The sequence below is a fragment of the Odontesthes bonariensis genome, chromosome 14 (genome assembly GCF_027942865.1).
Source record: "Odontesthes bonariensis isolate fOdoBon6 chromosome 14, fOdoBon6.hap1, whole genome shotgun sequence".
Lineage (NCBI taxonomy): Eukaryota > Metazoa > Chordata > Actinopteri > Atheriniformes > Atherinopsidae > Odontesthes > Odontesthes bonariensis.
The window spans coordinates 37,860,942-37,879,855 of record NC_134519.1 but is presented as its reverse complement, the minus strand read 5'-3'; the positions used below and the strand labels follow the sequence as shown (position 1 = coordinate 37,879,855).

Sequence of the window (18,914 nt, the reverse complement as noted above, 5' to 3'; positions counted from 1 at the left end):
GTGGGACCACTTCTTCTTCACTTCCACCTTAATGTGGGATCACTTCTTCTTCACTTCCACCTTAATGTGGGACCACTTCTTCTTCACTTCCACCTTAATGTGGGACCACTTCTTCTTCACTTCCACCTTAATGTGGGACCATTTCTTCTTCACCTCCACCTTAATGTGGGACCGCTTCTTCTTCACTTCCACCTTAATGTGGGACCGCTTCTTCTTCACTTCCACCTTAATGTGGGACCGCTTCTTCTTCACTTCCACCTTAATGTGGGACCGCTTCTTCTTCACTTCCACCTTAATGTGGGACCACTTCTTCTTCACTTCCACCTTAATGTGGGACCACTTCTTCTTAACTTCCACCTTAATGTGGGACCACTTCTTCTTCATCTCCACCTTAATGTGGGACCACTTCTTTTTCACCTCCACCTTAATGTGGGACCACTTCTTCTTCACTTCCACCTTAATGTGGGACCACTTCTTCTTCACTTCCACCTTAATGTGGGACCACTTCTTCTGCACCTCCACCTTAATGTGGGACCACTTCTTCTTCACCTCCACCTTAATGTGGGACCACTTCTTCTTCACCTCCACCTTAATGTGGGACCACTTCTTCACTTCCACCTTAATGTGGGACCGCTTCTTCTTCACTTCCACCTTAATGTGGGACCGCTTCTTCTTCACTTCCACCTTAATGTGGGACCGCTTCTTCACCTCCACCTTAATGTGGGACCACTTCTTCTTCACCTCCACCTTAATGTGGGACCCCTTCTTCTTCACTTCCACCTTAATGTGGGACCGCTTCTTCTCCATCTCCACCTTAATGTGGGACCACTTCTTCTTCACCTCCACCTTAATGTGGGACCACTTCTTCTTCACTTCCACCTTAATGTGGGACCACTTCTTCTTCACCTCCACCTTAATGTGGGACCACTTCTTCTTCACCTCCACCTTAATGTGGGACCACTTCTTCTTCACCTCCACCTTAATGTGGGACCACTTGTTCTTCACTTCCACCTTAATGTGGGACCACTTCTTTTTCACCTCCACCTTAATGTGGGACCACTTCTTCTTCACTTCCACCTTAATGTGGGACCACTTCTTCTTCACTTCCACCTTAATGTGGGACCACTTCTTCTTCACTTCCACCTTAATGTGGGACCACTTCTTCTTCACTTCCACCTTAATGTGGGACCGCTTCTTCTTCACTTCCACCTTAATGTGGGACCGCTTCTTCTTCACTTCCACCTTAATGTGGGACCACTTCTTCTTCACTTCCACCTTAATGTGGGACCACTTCTTCTTAACTTCCACCTTAATGTGGGACCACTTCTTCTTCATCTCCACCTTAATGTGGGACCACTTCTTTTTCACCTCCACCTTAATGTGGGACCACTTCTTCTTCACTTCCACCTTAATGTGGGACCACTTCTTCTTCACTTCCACCTTAATGTGGGACCACTTCTTCTGCACCTCCACCTTAATGTGGGACCACTTCTTCTTCACCTCCACCTTAATGTGGGACCACTTCTTCTTCACCTCCACCTTAATGTGGGACCACTTCTTCACTTCCACCTTAATGTGGGACCGCTTCTTCTTCACTTCCACCTTAATGTGGGACCGCTTCTTCTTCACTTCCACCTTAATGTGGGACCGCTTCTTCACCTCCACCTTAATGTGGGACCACTTCTTCTTCACCTCCACCTTAATGTGGGACCCCTTCTTCTTCACTTCCACCTTAATGTGGGACCGCTTCTTCTCCATCTCCACCTTAATGTGGGACCACTTCTTCTTCACCTCCACCTTAATGTGGGACCACTTCTTCTTCACTTCCACCTTAATGTGGGACCACTTCTTCTTCACCTCCACCTTAATGTGGGACCACTTCTTCTTCACCTCCACCTTAATGTGGGACCACTTCTTCTTCACCTCCACCTTAATGTGGGACCACTTGTTCTTCACTTCCACCTTAATGTGGGACCACTTATTTTTCACCTCCACCTTAATGTGGGACCACTTCTTCTTCACTTCCACCTTAATGTGGGACCACTTCTTCTTCACTTCCACCTTAATGTGGGACCACTTCTTCTTCACTTCCACCTTAATGTGGGACCACTTCTTCTTCACTTCCACCTTAATGTGGGACCACTTCTTCTTCACCTCCACCTTAATGTGGGACCACTTCTTCTTCACCTCCACCTTAATGTGGGACCACTTCTTCTTCACTTCCACCTTAATGTGGGATCACTTCTTCTTCACCTCCACCTTAATGTGGGACCGCTTCTTCTTCACTTCCACCTTAATGTGGGACCGCTTCTTCACCTCCACCTTAATGTGGGACCACTTCTTCTTCACCTCCACCTTAATGTGGGACCCCTTCTTCTTCACTTCCACCTTAATGTGGGACCGCTTCTTCTCCATCTCCACCTTAATGTGGGACCACTTCTTCTTCACCTCCACCTTAATGTGGGACCACTTCTTCTTCACTTCCACCTTAATGTGGGACCACTTCTTCTTCACCTCCACCTTAATGTGGGACCACTTCTTCTTCACCTCCACCTTAATGTGGGACCACTTGTTCTTCACTTCCACCTTAATGTGGGACCACTTCTTCTTCACCTCCACCTTAATGTGGGACCACTTGTTCTTCACTTCCACCTTAATGTGGGACCACTTCTTTTTCACCTCCACCTTAATGTGGGACCACTTCTTCTTCACTTCCACCTTAATGTGGGACCACTTCTTCTTCACTTCCACCTTAATGTGGGACCACTTCTTCTTCACTTCCACCTTAATGTGGGACCACTTCTTCTTCACCTCCACCTTAATGTGGGACCACTTCTTCTTCACCTCCACCTTAATGTGGGACCACTTCTTCTTCACTTCCACCTTAATGTGGGATCACTTCTTCTTCACCTCCACCTTAATGTGGAACCGCTTCTTCTTCACTTCCACCTTAATGTGGGACCGCTTCTTCTTCACTTCCACCTTAATGTGGGACCGCTTCTTCTTCACTTCCACCTTAATGTGGGACCGCTTCTTCTTCACTTCCACCTTAATGTGGGACCGCTTCTTCTTCATCTCCACCTTAATGTGGGACCGCTTCTTCTTCACCTCCACCTTAATGTGGGACCACTTCTTCTTCACCTCCACCTTAATGTGGGACCACTTCTTCTTCACTTCCATCTTAATGTGGGACCACTTCTTCTTCACCTCCACCTTAATGTGGGACCACTTCTTCTTCACCTCTGCTTGTGAGGCTTCTCAGACCCCACAGCATTAACAGCCTCAGGGTCTCCCACCCACTCCTCTTAGTTTGCTGCTTATGCTGGAGGACAGCGTGACAAAAAACACATTTTTGCGCCTCCACTTCAGAAAGTAGCACCGACATCTCGCTTTCCGTTAAGTTCTTCTTTTTTCCCGTCTTATTCATTCTTTTTTCTTTATTTTCTGATCGTACACAGAGGGGAATCGCAGGTGCAGGGCTCATTTAAATATGATTTGCATATCTAAGTAGGGGCGTGGACAGGGAGGAGTCTGGTGCTCCGACATGTGCGCTCAATTCCACGTTGATCGGGATGTACAAAGGAAATGTGCTTGGATTGATGCGTGCGCACAGATTAATACATCCGTATATTTTTGTACGTCGGAGGGCATTTGGGTTTGAGCGTACGCCATGTTTCTGTAGGAAAGCCACGCAAGTCTTTGTACATGAGGCCCCTGGTGGTGGTAGCTGCCACAGATGTGGAGGTACAGCTTGGCTCAGGAGACCTGGCGGTGGAAGTTGCTGTAGAGGTGGGGGTGTAGTCAGGCGGAGGAGGAGGCTTGGCGATGCAGGTTGCCATTGAGGTGGAAGTACAGCAGGGCAGTGGAAGCAGTATAGAGGAAGCAGCTGTAGTGGTGGGGGTGGAGGGAGCAGCAGCAGAGGAGGGAAAAGCCACACTATCAAACCGGTTGTAATAATGGTTGAAAGTGTTGGCTCTGTCCACATCACCTTCTACAGACTGAGAGTTCTTCAGTCTGTATCCAGTGATGGTCCTCATGCCCCTCCACACCTCCTTGGTGTTATTGTTCTCCAGCTGTTTCTCCACCTTTTTCTTGTACTCCACCTTAGCTCGACGTAATGTCTTTTTAAGCTCCTGTTGTACGCTCCTCCGCCTTTCTCCATCCCCATTCTGGAACGCCCTCTTTTTCTGGTAATATATATATTTATTGTGTGGAAGAAGCTACGGGACAGATTGGTGAAAGCGAAGGGGCAGAGGCTCAAAGTGGTGATGCCGGGGGCTTCAGACCTTCACCTCTTTTAACTGAATTAAAAAATTTAAATTATTCAGATACTGCAGCAGCATCATTGATGACAGTGTTCCTGCTCTTGACAGAGGCATTGTTTTCTTCTCGACTTTCTTCGTTGTAGAGTAGCGGTAACTGGCAGGTATACCTGCCGTATATAGCCGGCATGAAATCGTGACGTCATCAACACCGCTTGCGCTAGCAGACGCGGCAACCATGCTAGAGCCTTTAGCGTTCCCATGATCCTCAGCGACAGTTACCATGGTGAAAGATGCAACACACCGGTCCTCGCACCAAAAGTGGAAGCTACAGAAAGTTCCCCGGCACGTTATAATGGCCTCACTCGAGCCATACATCAATATAATCAATGATATGTTCATGAATGGAGAGACATATCTTGAGATCTCACAGAAATTGCAAGAAATGGGTGTCCAGCGCGGATGCTCTGAGAGCAGTGTCCGCAGACTGCTTCCAAAAAACAGCATTCTTGGACTGGTCATCCTACCCATAGACACCCATAGAGTATTCAGGTTGCCAGAGCACTGAATTCCTGTGCAAATCGGCGGACAATGGCGAAATTACTTTTCACAAGTAAGATTCAACATTATTATTGGTTGTATTTTGTGAATAGAATATTATTGTACTGTATTTATGTCCACCAGCTAAATCGTAGCCAGCAAACGTTAAGCTAGGCTCTGTTTATAGCCGGTGTTCACCCAGCTATTAGGCCAACTGAGACTAATTCATAAATTCCATAACACAGGCTTAGATACAACTGACACAAGAATGCTATTGTAGAAATAATGCAAATATTGCTGATATAACATTGACCAGCAAATTTTACACAGGTGACACAGGCTGCATTATTCACTCATGTAATTCTTTCATCCTTACAACAGTAAGACACCTCTCATGTCTCACACCCACCCCACTTTCTTAAAATACAGACAACAGAACATCTGACTGTAGAATAGTTTGCAAACAAGCTTACTTACAATTTCAGCAGCTTTGGTTTATTATCAACAGAAATGGGAGTTTTGTTGACCCGAACCCTCTTAAGAAATCTGAAGGAAGAAGAAGGAAGAAAATAAGCTTGACCTCCTTTTTAAAACGTTTTTGTGTGTTGTGTTTTTATTTTGAAGGTTTCCCAAAGCCAAAGATATGAGGAAGAAGTAGGAGGGACTGTCTATGAGCCATCTTCCCACTGGGTTTGGTGGTCAGGTGGAAAATGCTCTGGTCTACATTTGCAGGGTTTGCCATCCAGCAGATTCTGAGAAATCTAATAAAGACAATTTGAATCAATCCTGATATAGATTTTAATTTCTTCTGAGATATATGTAGATATAGATATTATTTTTTCAGTTATATAACTTCTGTCTATTGTGTTTAATTTATGCATTATGTATTATTTCTTCATTTTTCAACTTAATAAAATAGCTGAGTAGTACACAATCTGCTTCTGCTTCTCTATTTATATGTGTGTGTGTGTGTGTGTGTCTTATATTATATATCGTGTGTCTTTTGCAAAATAACCCACCTATCCTACATCACACGTTACATACCAGAATATTATATTACTGTTAAACCTACTATGAATATTAAAATATGCCGAATCATGTGTCCGGTATCATGCCTACATATGCATGAAAAAAAATCCCATGAAAATCAGTTTAATATTTAGCGAGTTATAATTGACTAGATGCGCTGACACTTTGTGCCAGCCAGACAGATTACACTGAGAGGAGCGGGTGACCGGTCCAAGATGGCGGCCCCACGGCTCGTCAGCGCCAATAGGCAGTAGCGGTCGATGCGGCGTCTATTCTTTATATGTCTATGGGGAAACCAATAACCCGAAAACGTGAGTTAGATTTATTTAGTTTTGGTTTTCCTGTTTATTATTTGCTCTGTTTTGAGCTGAAAATCGGAAAACAAACACCAATTTTCCATTTTTTTGGTTAAATAGAAAAATGAAATATTGACTTGTTTTTTGGTTTTTCTGTTTGCCAGGTTGAATGGAATAATTGAATAAATGGATGATACACGGACAGGGGCGATTCTAGAGTCTGTGGGGGCCCCAAGCAAAAAAATCCTAGGGGGCCCTTCCGACCAGTGTTCGTCACCAAAACATCTGACACCAACGAAAAATGTATGAAATAAAACCTCTTTTTATTCCAAACATGAAAAACATTGTTATTTTTAAAATATACATCTAAATAATAAATAAATAACTAAAAAAGACTAATAATAAAATTAAAAAAAAATTGAATAAAATACCGCAAATTACTTTGAAAACCCAATATAAACTTTGTACAAAATATTTACAGTACATATTTACAAAGTATATACAGTAGTAAGTTCCTCATAAGCCCAATTTACAGTATGCACTGCTTTTAGAAATGCTGCTTACGGGCCTTGGCTTGTGCAAATGCTGATACTATGTCCTTCAGATCCAAAGACATGTTAACTAGGCAATCTTTGACTAAATCATTTAAATTTAACTGTTCAAAGAAAACATGTTCACTACGAACGTTCGCCACTGTTTGAGACAGTTTATAAAGTAACTAGACAATCTTTGATTGAATGCACCTCAGCTCTCGGGGGGCCCCCTAGTGGCTCGGGGCTCCAAGCAGTTGCTTGCCTTGCCTGTTGACAAGGTGCCCCTCTGTACATGGACCTGGTCGTTATGGTGCTTGTTGTCCCCTCTTTCCTGTCCTCTCAGCCCCCAACTGGTCCAGGCGAATGGCCACCCTTCCTGGTTCTGATGGAGGTTTCTTCCTGTTAAAAATAAAAAAAATTTCTTTCCACAGATGAAGATCATTTTTAGTGCAATCTGTTGCTTTCCTTAGCTAGGCTGCTTTTTCTAAAATTAGCAGTATGAATGTGATGAGGGCTGCACAGTGGTGTGGTGGTTAGCACCGTCATCTCGCAGCAAGAGGGTTCCAGGTCCAACTCCTGACTGGGGTCTTTCTGTGTGGAGTCAGCATGTTCTCGCTGGGTACTCTGACTTCCTCCCACCACCCAAAAACATGCATGTCAGGTTTAATGGTAACTCTAAGTTGTCCCTAGGAGTGACAGAAAATGGATAGATGAATTGGAATAATTTGGAATTTAATGAATTGGATTAATATGGTTTTACAAGTAATTGACTTGAATTGGATTGTGTCTTGGGAGTGCCCTTAGATGGCATTTGTTGTGATTTGGCACTATATAAATAAAAGCAAATTGAAAAATACTCAATGTCTTATGGTGGAAAAAGAGATTTTTTTGGACATATGTTGGGGCAGGGGCATCAGAGGGTTAGGGGTTGGCTCTGTGCTGGGGACTGCTGTGGAAGAAGATGCTGCTGAACACTGCCCACCCTCCACAGAAAAGGGTTCAAACAACAGAGCGTGTTCAGTCAGAAGCTTCTTCAGACACACATACAGATACAAAAGAATCATTCGTCACCAGGAAGAACAAATAATGACGGCTTATAATGAAAACAAATAAAAAACAATGTCATTTCTCTTTGGAATAAATAGAGTAACACGTTCCATTTTACAGAAGTTACACTCCTCGCACATGGAGTTTTTAGTACATGACCTTGGCTCAGACTGCATCTAATTCAATCTGCTTTCCTTTTTGAGGGCAGCACCGCAGGCTACGCTACACACCCAACTCCAACCCAGCAGTCCCTCCCCCCGCATGACCCCAGGCTTTCTGTCTGACAGCAACAATTAGAACTTATGCAGTAACTACCCCAGACTTTCATTACCAGTTAATTAAATCAACTCTATCAGGAATTCTACACTTCAACATGAGAGGAAGACCTTCAGGAAGCTCTCAAAAGTGAGCTTTGTTCTCTTACATGTCCCTCTGTCAGTGGGGGACATTATATTTTGACCTGTAAATGAAGCTTGGTCAACTTGAAAACATCTTGTTATCAGTTCTTTTTTATGGTGGCATAGTTTTGAGTTTCCCAGTTGAGGGATTTTTCAAACCTTCCCAACACCAGCGATATCTTTCCAATCTATTTTTCTTTATCAGAAGGAAAATGAACAGGAAGGCTATGTACACAAACAAGTGTTCTTTTTTTATTTTAAAAAGCAGCATATACAAGCTGAAGCATTTACACATTTTGTTTAAACAAGGAAAATGTTTAACCTTCCATAATTTTAATCAATAATTTCAAAAAAATAACATCCATTTATTTCTTCTGAAACGGGTAAGAAAACTATGAGCTATGCACAGAAATAAAATGTCAGAGTGGCTGGACTCAACAACGGTGGCATCCTCATCTTCCCCCTCATGTCATCAGGTGAACTTGTATGTGTGACAGTTAAGGAAACCCACTTTGAATGCTGCAGTCACAGAAACACACTAACAGCATCAGTACCTGGTCCTGTTAGGGGCCAGCTAAAAGCTGAGGCTCATAAAGACCACCCTGAGCAAACATGTTAGCTCAACCTACTATGGTATGAAAGCGAGATTCTCCAAAGTTGACAAACACACCCAGATAAAGCAGATGGAAGTACAATCACTCTAAGTATACGCTCAACAGACCAGGTTTTTCTGTTTTTGCTGGCCTTGGTTAAGTACAGATTTGTCATGACATCCTGTTTAACAAGAGACTATGTGACTCTTATCTATGCGACTCTTATCCTCCTGGACTTAACTGCGGCTTTCGATACTGTGGACCACAACATTTTAGTGCCTCGGTTGCAGCACCTAGTGGGCATCTCTGGTATCGCCCTGGACTGGTTCAAGTCCTATCTGGCAGACAGAACCATGTGTGTAAGCCTTGGTGGTTCTGAGTCCCGGTCTGCTCCGCTGTCATATGGGGTTCCACAGGGTTCAATTTTAGGGCCTCTGCTTTTTTCTCTGTACTTGCTGCCCCTGGGTTCCATCCTGAGAAAGCATGGTATCTCTTTCCATTGCTATGCTGATGACAGCCAGATCTATGTGCCACTAAGGAAGAAGGATGCTTTCTCTCTGAAACCACTTCTGTTATGTCTTGAAGACATTAAATCCTGGATGTCCTTAAACTTTATAAAATTCAATGAAAATAAAACAGAAGTGATGGTGTTTGGTCCCAGTGGCTCTTGCAAATCCCCTCCTGCTGACTTGGGCCCCTTGGTGCAATACAGGAAGCCAACAGTCACAAACTCAGGTTTTAAAATGGACAGTGATTTTAAATTGGACCGGCAAATTTGTGCAGTAGTGAAGTCCAGCTTTTTTTATCTCAGGCAGCTGGCAAAGGTGAAGCCCTTCCTCGCACACACGTACTTTGAAACAGTAATCCACGCCTTCATCACATCTCGGCTGGATTACTGCAATGCACTTTATCTTGGAGTCAGCTGGTCCTCCAGTTAGTCCAAAACGCTGCCGCTCGGGAGGGAGCACATTACTTCCATTTTAGCCTCCCTCCACTGGCTGCCTGTGCATTTTAGAGTCCATTTTAAGATTCTTTTATTTGTTCTTATATCTTTAAATGGACTCGCCCCGCCTTACCTCTCTGAGCTGCTCCATCCTTATGCTCCTGCCCGGTGCCTCAGGTCAGCTGATCAGCTGCTCCTGGAGGTACCGAGGGCCAAACGGAAGCTCAGAGGAGACAGAGCTTTTTCTGCTGCCGGTCCTAAACTGTGGAACGACCTCCCATTTCACATCAGACAGGCCCCTTCACTGCCCATTTTTAAAACCCATTTTTATTCCCTGGCTTTTAACCCAGCATGAGACTCTGTTTCTGTTATTGTTTTAATATTGTTATTGTTTATTATTATTTTTACATTGTTCTTATGTTTTATGCCTTATATTTCGTGTCGTTACTCTTGTACAGCACGTTTCAGCCACGGCTGTTTTAAAGGGCTTTATAAATAAAGTTGAGTGGAGTTGATCAACATTAAAAGGAAATATATACGGTACTTCTGCATCAAACATTCCACTTTATACTTTTACAGTCTGTCAGACAAGGGTGGAAGTTTGGTCTTAGGGTTAGGGTGAGTGTCCCTCCCAAAGCTATGCAAACTTACGGCCTTGGTTTCAGATATTGCAACAGAAGCATTTGCTTTTTGTCAATTAGTTCCAAATGACTGAAAGCTAGCCATTACTGTTGTAAACAGGAAATGCCCATGGAGTCACTCTTGTGATGTGACATGAGCTTTGTTGCCACCGAACATCATGGAGGTGTAACTGTGTTGCAACATAACAGAAGTATAAGCGCTAATAAGGTAGAAATCCCCAGAACTCTTCCTCAGTGTGATGCAGGGGAGTGACGCTCCCACCTTTTTTTAATCTATAGTTCAGTTCATTTAAAACAAACCACACACACACTGTTGGGAGGTCTTACTTTTCTCTGCTAACAGTCAGTACAACACAAATTAGATCACTTACATGTCCAACTGTAGAGTACTGGAGATCTGACTGAGCCCATGGCCATTCACATGTGATGTCTCCACTGTGAAGAACAGCTCAACAGAAATACAGGCTCCAGGCAACGTAGGACCCCATGCAGTCAGTGCATTTTAATGTTTACTGCGGTCACTGCCTCTGGTGCCTTTACACTTTAGTTTTTGTCCAATGTGTGTTCACACAGCCATTACAGGAACAAGCCGAGTGTGCTGAACAGCACCATCAAATAAAAAAAAAAGAGTTACTGTGAGAGTCTGACCAAAAGCCACTTTTAAAATATGAGCAAACATGTTAGCTCAACCTAATATGGTATGAAAGCCAGACTCTCCAAAGCTGACCAACACACCCAGATAAAGCAGATGGAAGTACAATCACTCCAAGTGTACGCTCAACAGGAACAAGGCTCTCTGTTGGTGCTCCAGAGTTCCATCTGGTAGTAAAAACAGTAGAGTGAGGGTTCATTAATCCAGCTTAACTCACCATAAAACTGCTCTCATTCACAGATTTTTCTGGTTCTTCTGTCAGAAACTGGGACTGAAATCAGCCCATTGAGACTACGAGTCAGCTGACTGAGAGCATCTCCAGACTGTCGCTCTGCTCTAATAAAATCCTGAGTTTACACCCTGCTGAGGGTCTGACACACTGCTGAGGGTCTGACACACTGCTGAGGGTCTGACACACTGCTGAGGGTCTGACACCCTGCTGAGGGTCTGACACCCTGCTGAGGGTCTGACACACTGCTGAGGGTCTGCTGAGGGTCTGACACCCTGCTGAGGGTCTGACACCCTGCTGAGGGTCTGACACTCTGCTGAGGGTCTGCTGAGGGTCTGCTGAGGGTCTGACACTGCTGAGGGTCTGACACCCTGCTGAGGGTCTGACACACTGCTGAGGGTCTGCTGAGGGTCTGCTGAGGGTCTGACACACTGCTGAGGGTCTGACACACTGCTGAGGGTCTGACAGACTGCTGAGGGTCTGACACACTGCTGAGGGTCTGCTGAGGGTCTGCTGAGGGTCTGACAGACTGCTGAGGGTCTGACACACTGCTGAGGGTCTGCTGAGGGTCTGACAGACTGCTGAGGGTCTGCTGAGGGTCTGACAGACTGCTGAGGGTCTGCTGAGGGTCTGACACACTGCTGAGGGTCTGCTGAGGGTCTGACACACTGCTGAGGGTCTGCTGAGGGTCTGACACACTGCTGAGGGTCTGCTGAGGGTCTGACAGACTGGAGGGCTTCAGAAGCATTTTGTTCAAATGGAGTAATACAGCAGGAACTGGCTGATATACGGAACTGCATCATCACTGAGGATCACATGGTGCTCCATGATGAGCAGCCTCTGTATTCATGAGCTCTCGCTGTGTTATCATGCAGCCTCCCATGAGGCTTGGAACCAATCACACACATTTCTTTCCCTGTGAAGACCTCTGGTTGTGGACATTACTGAGCACTGTGTGCAGCACAGGGAATGCTGGAACCTGTTACAGGCCATGATGATGGCCATGTGATATGATGAACATGTAACATGATGAACATGTGACATGAGGGCCATGTGACATGATGAACATGTGACATGAGGGCCATGTGACATGAGGGCCATGTGACATGATGAACATGTGACATGATGAACATGTGACATGATGAACATGTGACATGAGGGCCATGTGACATGAGGGCCATGTGACATGAGGGCCATGTGACATGAGGGCCATGTGACATGAGGGCCATGTGACATGATGAACATGTGACATGATGAACATGTGACATGAGGGCCATGTGACATGATGGCCGGCAGGTGGTGTCAGGTGGAACAGAGCTGGCAGCAGTGACTGACCTACAGTATGACAAGCCTTCTGCTCTGAGCTCTTATTGGCTGGAAAGGATATGATTCATAGTCCAGTTTCTGGGTCAGAACTCCAGTCAGGATGAACTCGGCATTGTGGACATCTAGATGAGAGACAGAAGACATCAGGTCACCTTTATGGTCCGTTTCAACTTTAAAGGGAAGAATGTGTGTGTGTGTGTGTGTGTGTGTGTGTGTGGGTGTTACCAATGTTTTTCAAGAAGTACTCTCTACACAGATGGAGGTCATTGTCACAGGAAATTAAAATGATCTCTGGAAGGTTCTGCAACAGAAGAGCAAGATGAATGAAAGCGGGTCAGACCATGGTTCTGTCTGCAACAACACTAAAGCCTCGTCTCCCACTATGCAGTCCGGTACAGGTCAGTTCGGAACTCAAAACGGTACGGTTCGGGTCGGTTCGGAATGGTACGGGTCGGTTTGGAACTAAGAACGATACGGGTCGGTTCAGTCTGGTACGGGTCGGTTCGGAACGGTACGGTTCGGGTCGGTTCGGAATGGTACGGGTCGGTTTGGAACTAAGAACGATACGGGTCGGTTCAGTCTGGTACGGGTCGGTTCGGAACGGTACGGGTCGGTTCAGTCTGGTACGGGTCGGTTCGGAACGGTACGGGTCGATTTGGAACTAAGAACGGTACGGTACTGTTCGGAACCGTTCGGAACGGTACGGGTCGGTTCAGAACGGTACGGTACGGGTCGGTTCAAAACGGTACGGTACGGGTCAGTTCGGAACGGTACGGGTCGGTTCGGAACGGTACGGTACGGGTCGGTTCAAAACGGTACGGTTCGGGTCGGTTCGGAATGGTACGGGTCGGTTTGGAACTAAGAACGATACGGGTCGGTTCAGTCTGGTACGGGTCGGTTCGGAACGGTACGGGTCGGTTCAGTCTGGTACGGGTCGGTTCGGAACGGTACGGGTCGATTTGGAACTAAGAACGGTACGGTACTGTTCGGAACCGTTCGGAACGGTACGGGTCGGTTCAGAACGGTACGGTACGGGTCGGTTTGGAACTAAGAACGGTACGGTACGGGTCGGTTCAAAACGGTACGGTACGGGTCAGTTCGGAACGGTACGGGTCGGTTCGGAACGGTACGGTACGGGTCGGTTCAAAACGGTACGGTACGGGTCGGTTCAAAACGGTACGGGTCGGTTCGGAACGGTTCGGTTCGGAACTCGGAACGGTTCGGAACTCAAAACGGTTCGGGTCGGTTCAGAGCAGTACGGGTCGGTAGTGTTGTGGTCGGTTCGGAACTCAAAATGGTTCGGGTCGGTTCAGAGCAGTACGGGTCGGTAGTGTTGTGGTCGGTTCGGAACTCAGAACGGTACGGGTCGGGTCGGTTCAAAACGGTACAGTTCGGTTCGGAACAGTACGGTACGGGTTGGACCGGTACGGGTCGGGTTGGTTCAGAACGATACGGGTCGGTTTAGAACTCAGAACGGTACGGTACGGGTCAGTTCGGATCGGTTTGGAACTCAGAACGGTATGGTACGGTTCGGTACGGTACGGGTCGGTTCGGAACTAAGAACGGTACGGTTGGGAACGGTCCGGGTCGGTTGGGAACGGTCCGGGTTGGTTCGGTTCGGAACGGTACGGTACAGGTCGCTTCGGAACTCAGAACGGTACGGTTCGGTACGGTACGGTCCGGGACGGTTCGGAACGGACCGGTACAGGTCGGTTCGGTACGGGTCGGTTCAGAACTCCGAACGGTACGGGTCTGTTCGGATCTCAGAACGGTACAGGTCGGTTCAAAACGGTACGGTTCGGTACAGAATGGTCCGGTACGGGTCGGTAGTGTTCAGTGTACGGTTCGGGTCTGTTCAGAACGGTACGGGTCGGTTAGGAACGGTCCGGGTTGGTTCGGTTCAGAACGGCACGGTTCGGTACTCAGAACGGTACGCGTCGGTTCGGAACGGACCGGTACAGGTCGGTTCGGTACGGGTCGGTTTGGATCTCAGAACGGTACGAGTCGGTTTGGATCTCAGAACGGTACGGGTCGGTTCAAAATGGTACGGTTCGGGTCTGTTCAGAACGGTACGGGTCGGTTAGGAACGGTCCGGGTTGGTTCGGTTCAGAACAGTACGGTTCAGAACCGTAAGGGTCGGTTCGGAACGGTACGGTACGGGTCGGTTCGGTTCGGAACCCATAACGGTACGGGTCGGTTCGGTTCGGAACTCATAACGGTACGGTTCGGTTCGGAACTCAGAACGGTACGGTTCGGTACGGTACGGGTCGGTTCGGAACGGACCAGTACAGGTCGGTTCGGTACGGGTCGGTTTGGATCTCAGAACGGTACAGGTCGGTTCAAAACGGTACGGGTCGGTTCAAAACGGTACGGTTCGGAACAGAATGGTCCGGTACGGGTCGGTAGTGTTCAGTGTACGGTTCGGGTCTGTTCAGAACGGTACGGGTCGGTTAGGAACGGTCCGGGTTGGTTCGGTTCAGAACGGTACGGGTCGGTTCGGTTCGGAACGGTACGGGTCGGTTAGGAATGGTCCAGGTTGGTTTGGTTCGGAACAATACGGGTCGGTTCAGAACTGTACGGTACGTGTTGGTTAGGTTCGGAACTCAGAATGGTACAGTACGGGTCGGTTCAGAACGGTACGGTACGGGTCGGTTCGGTTCGGAACTCAGAACGGTACGGTACGGGTCGGTTGGGAACGGTCCGGGTCGGTTACGGAATGGTACGGGTCTGTTCAGAACGGCCCGGGTCGGTTGGGAACGGTCCGGGTCGGTAGTGTTGTGTTCGGTTCACTGAGCTGCAGAATGTGTGTGTGTGTGTGTATGTGTGTGTGTGTGTGTGTGAGGACACTGAGCTGCACAATGTGTGTGTGAGGACACTGGGCTGCAGAATGTGTGTATGTGTGTGTATGTGTGTGTATGTGTGTGTGTGTGTGTGTGTGTGTGTGTGTGTGTGTGTGTGTGTGTGTGAGGACACTGGGCTGCAGAATGTGTGTGTGAGGACACTGAGCTGCAGAATGTGTGTGTGAGGACACTGAGCTGCAGAATGTGTGTGTGAGGACACTGAGCTGCAGAATGTGTGTGTGAGAACACTGGGCTGCAGAATGTGTGTATGTGTGAGGACACTGGGCTGCAGAATGTGTGTATGTGTGAGGACACTGGGCTGCAGAATGTGTGTATGTGTGAGGACACTGAGCTGCAGAATGTGTGTATGTGTGAGGACACTGAGCTGCAGAATGTATTTATGTGTGAGGACACTGAGCTGCAGAATGTATTTATGTGTGAGGACACTGAGCTGCAGAATGTGTGTATGTGTGAGGATACTGAGCTGCAGAATGTGTGTATGTGTGAGGACACTGAGCTGCAGAATGTGTGTATGTGTGAGGACACTGAGCTGCAGAATGTGTGTATGTGTGAGGACACTGACCTTGTTCTGTTGGTGCTCCATGATCTTTCTGTACGAGGGCTGCTTGGACAGCAGCTTCCCTCCAGCACTCTCCAGGATGGACTTCATGGTGCTGAGGCTGGGGCAGATGCCCGGCGTCAGGTAGAAGAACTTCCCCTTTATCACATCAAACACACAGACAACATTTCTATGAGAAGCAGTTCACAGCTGTGGAGGACCCTTTTAAAATAACACTTTGCTCCATTTAGACTCCTCTCTTTTCAACACATTTGGAACTTCTCATGTGTGGCCACCTGCCCTGTGTGCACTTCTGATGTTTGGGAGCCTATCCCAGCTGCCAGTGGGTGGGAGGCAGGATACACCAGGTAAAGCTCCCCAGTCCGCCACAGGGCCACACAGAGGCAAACCAGACACACAACCACACTCACACCAGTTAACCCAACATTTTTGGGCAGTGAGGAAGCCAGAGGAACCTCTACTGTGCAGCCCACTTTTCAAATATCATGATGGAAATATTGGAACAGTTTAAACAAAAGCAGAAAGTCCTCAGGCCCTTTATTTCTTCCCATGTGCATCAACATGTTGGCCAATCAATGCAGTCACTGTAACTGAGAAGTCCCAATCAGCCTTAGCATCTGTGCACAGCTGCAGGCGGCAGAGAATGGTGTGTTACCATGGTGATTTAACTTAGGACAGTGCTGCAGAAAGCTGGAAGTCTGCACATAAGGATCATCATTCAGCTCCCACCTTGAAGATTGCCAGACATCTGTCAGTGAGAGCCGTTCAAAGCAGCAAATGAGTGCAGGGGGGGGGGGCACAGTGAGGACAGGAACAAGTCAACATGTCACACTTTGAGTCTTCAGTTTCTCCTCACAGTGATGTCAGACACCAGGGGCCTCATGTACAAAGACTTGCGTGGATTTCCTACTGAAACATGGCGTACGCTCAAACCCAAATGACCTCCAACGTCAGATGTATGAATCTGTGCGCACGCATTAATCCAAGCACATTTCGTTTGTACATCCCAATCAACGTGGAATTGAGCGCACATGTCGGAGCACCAGACTCCTCCCTGTCCACATCCCTACTTAAATACGCAAATCTAATTTAAATGAGCCCTGCACCTGCGATTCCCCTCTGTGTACGGTCAGAAAATAAAGAAAAAAGAATGAATAAGACGGAAAAAAGAAGAACTTCACGGAAAGCGAGATGTCGGTGCTACTTTCTGAAGTGAAGGCCCGCAAAAATGTGTTTTTTGGCACACTGTCCTCCGCCAAACACAAGAAGAGTGGGTGGGAGAGCCTGAGGCTGTCAATGCTGTGGGGTCTGAGAAGCCTCACAAGCAGAGGTGAAGAAGAAGTGGTCCCACATTAAGGTGGATGTGAAGAAGAAGTGGTCCCACATTAAGATGGAGGTGAAGCGGAGACTGGCTGCCCACCGCTGCAGTGTGGCCAAAACAGTCGGGTGGGGGGGGGTGACCGACTCTGTTTGAACAGAGAGTTGGGGCAACTATGGGTGACGCTGCTCTCTCTGGGGTGGTGGGAGCACATGTGGGTGACTCTGATTACCCCCAAGCTAAATACCGATGCTTTTGTGTAACTCACAACAACGTGTTCATACAGTAACGTGCAGAAGTGCGCCGGGGAAAAGTCGAGGCTGATTAAGACATTTCACACTTTACGCACAGGGTTATTAATATATGCCCACAGAGACGATCAGGGGCTTGTTAGAAAGATCTGAAGCTGAAGTTTAACCAGCAAAAAACAGCAAGAAACTAACTTTAACCACCGACTAATATATATAATATAATAATGATGCTGTGAAGATGGGATAGAAATTGGGGGGCGCACATACTCAATGCGCGTCACGGGGAATAATATTAGGACAATTACAAGAATGAAGTTACTCACCAAGAAGCCAACCATCACCCACAGTGCCAGCTTGTAGTCTGTTCCCAACGATGCTGTTACTCAGATTGTATGAATCGTGCGTTGAACCAGGCCACCTCGCCACAATGTTGGTTAATTGCATTTATGCATCACATATGATCTGTACATCGATCGAATGAAAATGTTTCCTGTTAACATACAAATTCATCATGTGATGGCGCTTTTATAGCAATGTGTGTGCAGTCGATAGCTCCGATTACAAAATCGGCTCCCGCTTCAAATTGAGCTTTAATGTTGGCCTGTTGGGAATTTGATATACGTGGCTGAGATGCGGATAATTCTGTCCCACGCGGCTGGCATGGCTCGGCTCAGGGTAGACTGGCAGAGTCCCAATCGGTTGGCCACCTGCCCCTGGAATGCTCCGGTTGGGACCCAAGTGTGCACAGGCAGCGCATGCCTCCTCACTGTGTTGCGCTCCAACGGCGGCCGCAGCTCTGCGCAGTTCTAGGAGGATTTCCCTCAAAACGGCTAATGAGCCATCATATGCCAGCTAATCCTCTCTGTTGTAGTGAACACACGCTCTCTTCGAATTGCACCATTTGCAAAGTCTTCTAATACTGCTAAAGCAGCCATTGTTTTTAATGGTATGCATTGCACCACTTTGCGCTGCTTTTTTATCCACTCGTGTAACTGCAGACACATGGGTGTATTACTTGTTTATCAGTATTAATTGTTCATCTATCTCAAATGTGCACATCACAGTCTGAGGACTAATTGTTTTCACATTTATTTATTATAACAGTTTCCCAACATCACCTTAGGTGTCGCCAAAGAATCAACAGCTGCAGAAAAGTGCGTACGCCAGCCCTGAAGCTGCCATGAGGCACCGCACATTTCCACGGTCTTTTCGTTCTTGATACATCTGATCGTTGACGTGAAAAGGTGCGTACGCCACTATTTTGTGCGTACGCATGCTTTGTACATGAGGCCCCAGCTCTGTGTGACATCACTGAAACACCCAAATCAATAAATCTATGATTCCATCCACATTGTGTAAAGCTGCTACTGCCCCCCTCCACTGCCCCCTCCACTGCCCCCCTCCACTGCCCCCCTCCACTGCCCCCCTCCACTGCC

General features: G+C 47.0%; 1 protein-coding gene across 3 annotated transcripts in view; it reads right to left on the bottom strand.

Annotated features, from left to right (window-relative positions):
* Positions 1-6,450: 6,450 nt before the first annotated feature.
* Positions 6,451-18,914, bottom strand: part of paxip1 (PAX interacting (with transcription-activation domain) protein 1) — a 63,742-nt gene continuing 51,278 nt past the window's right edge. The window contains exons 20-23 of one of the 3 annotated variants that reach the window (XM_075484226.1): positions 15,913-16,047; positions 12,715-12,790; positions 12,499-12,611; positions 6,451-7,346 (exon numbers count right to left, since the gene is read on the bottom strand). In XM_075484226.1, coding sequence (XP_075340341.1) covers positions 12,499-12,611; positions 12,715-12,790; positions 15,913-16,047 — 324 coding nt within the window. In that variant the 3' untranslated portion in view covers positions 6,451-7,346. Of the gene's footprint in view, positions 7,347-8,335; positions 8,595-12,498; positions 12,612-12,714; positions 12,791-15,912; positions 16,048-18,914 lie in introns of those variants that run through there. The other 2 variants (XM_075484227.1, XM_075484228.1) reach the window with 2 other exon arrangements.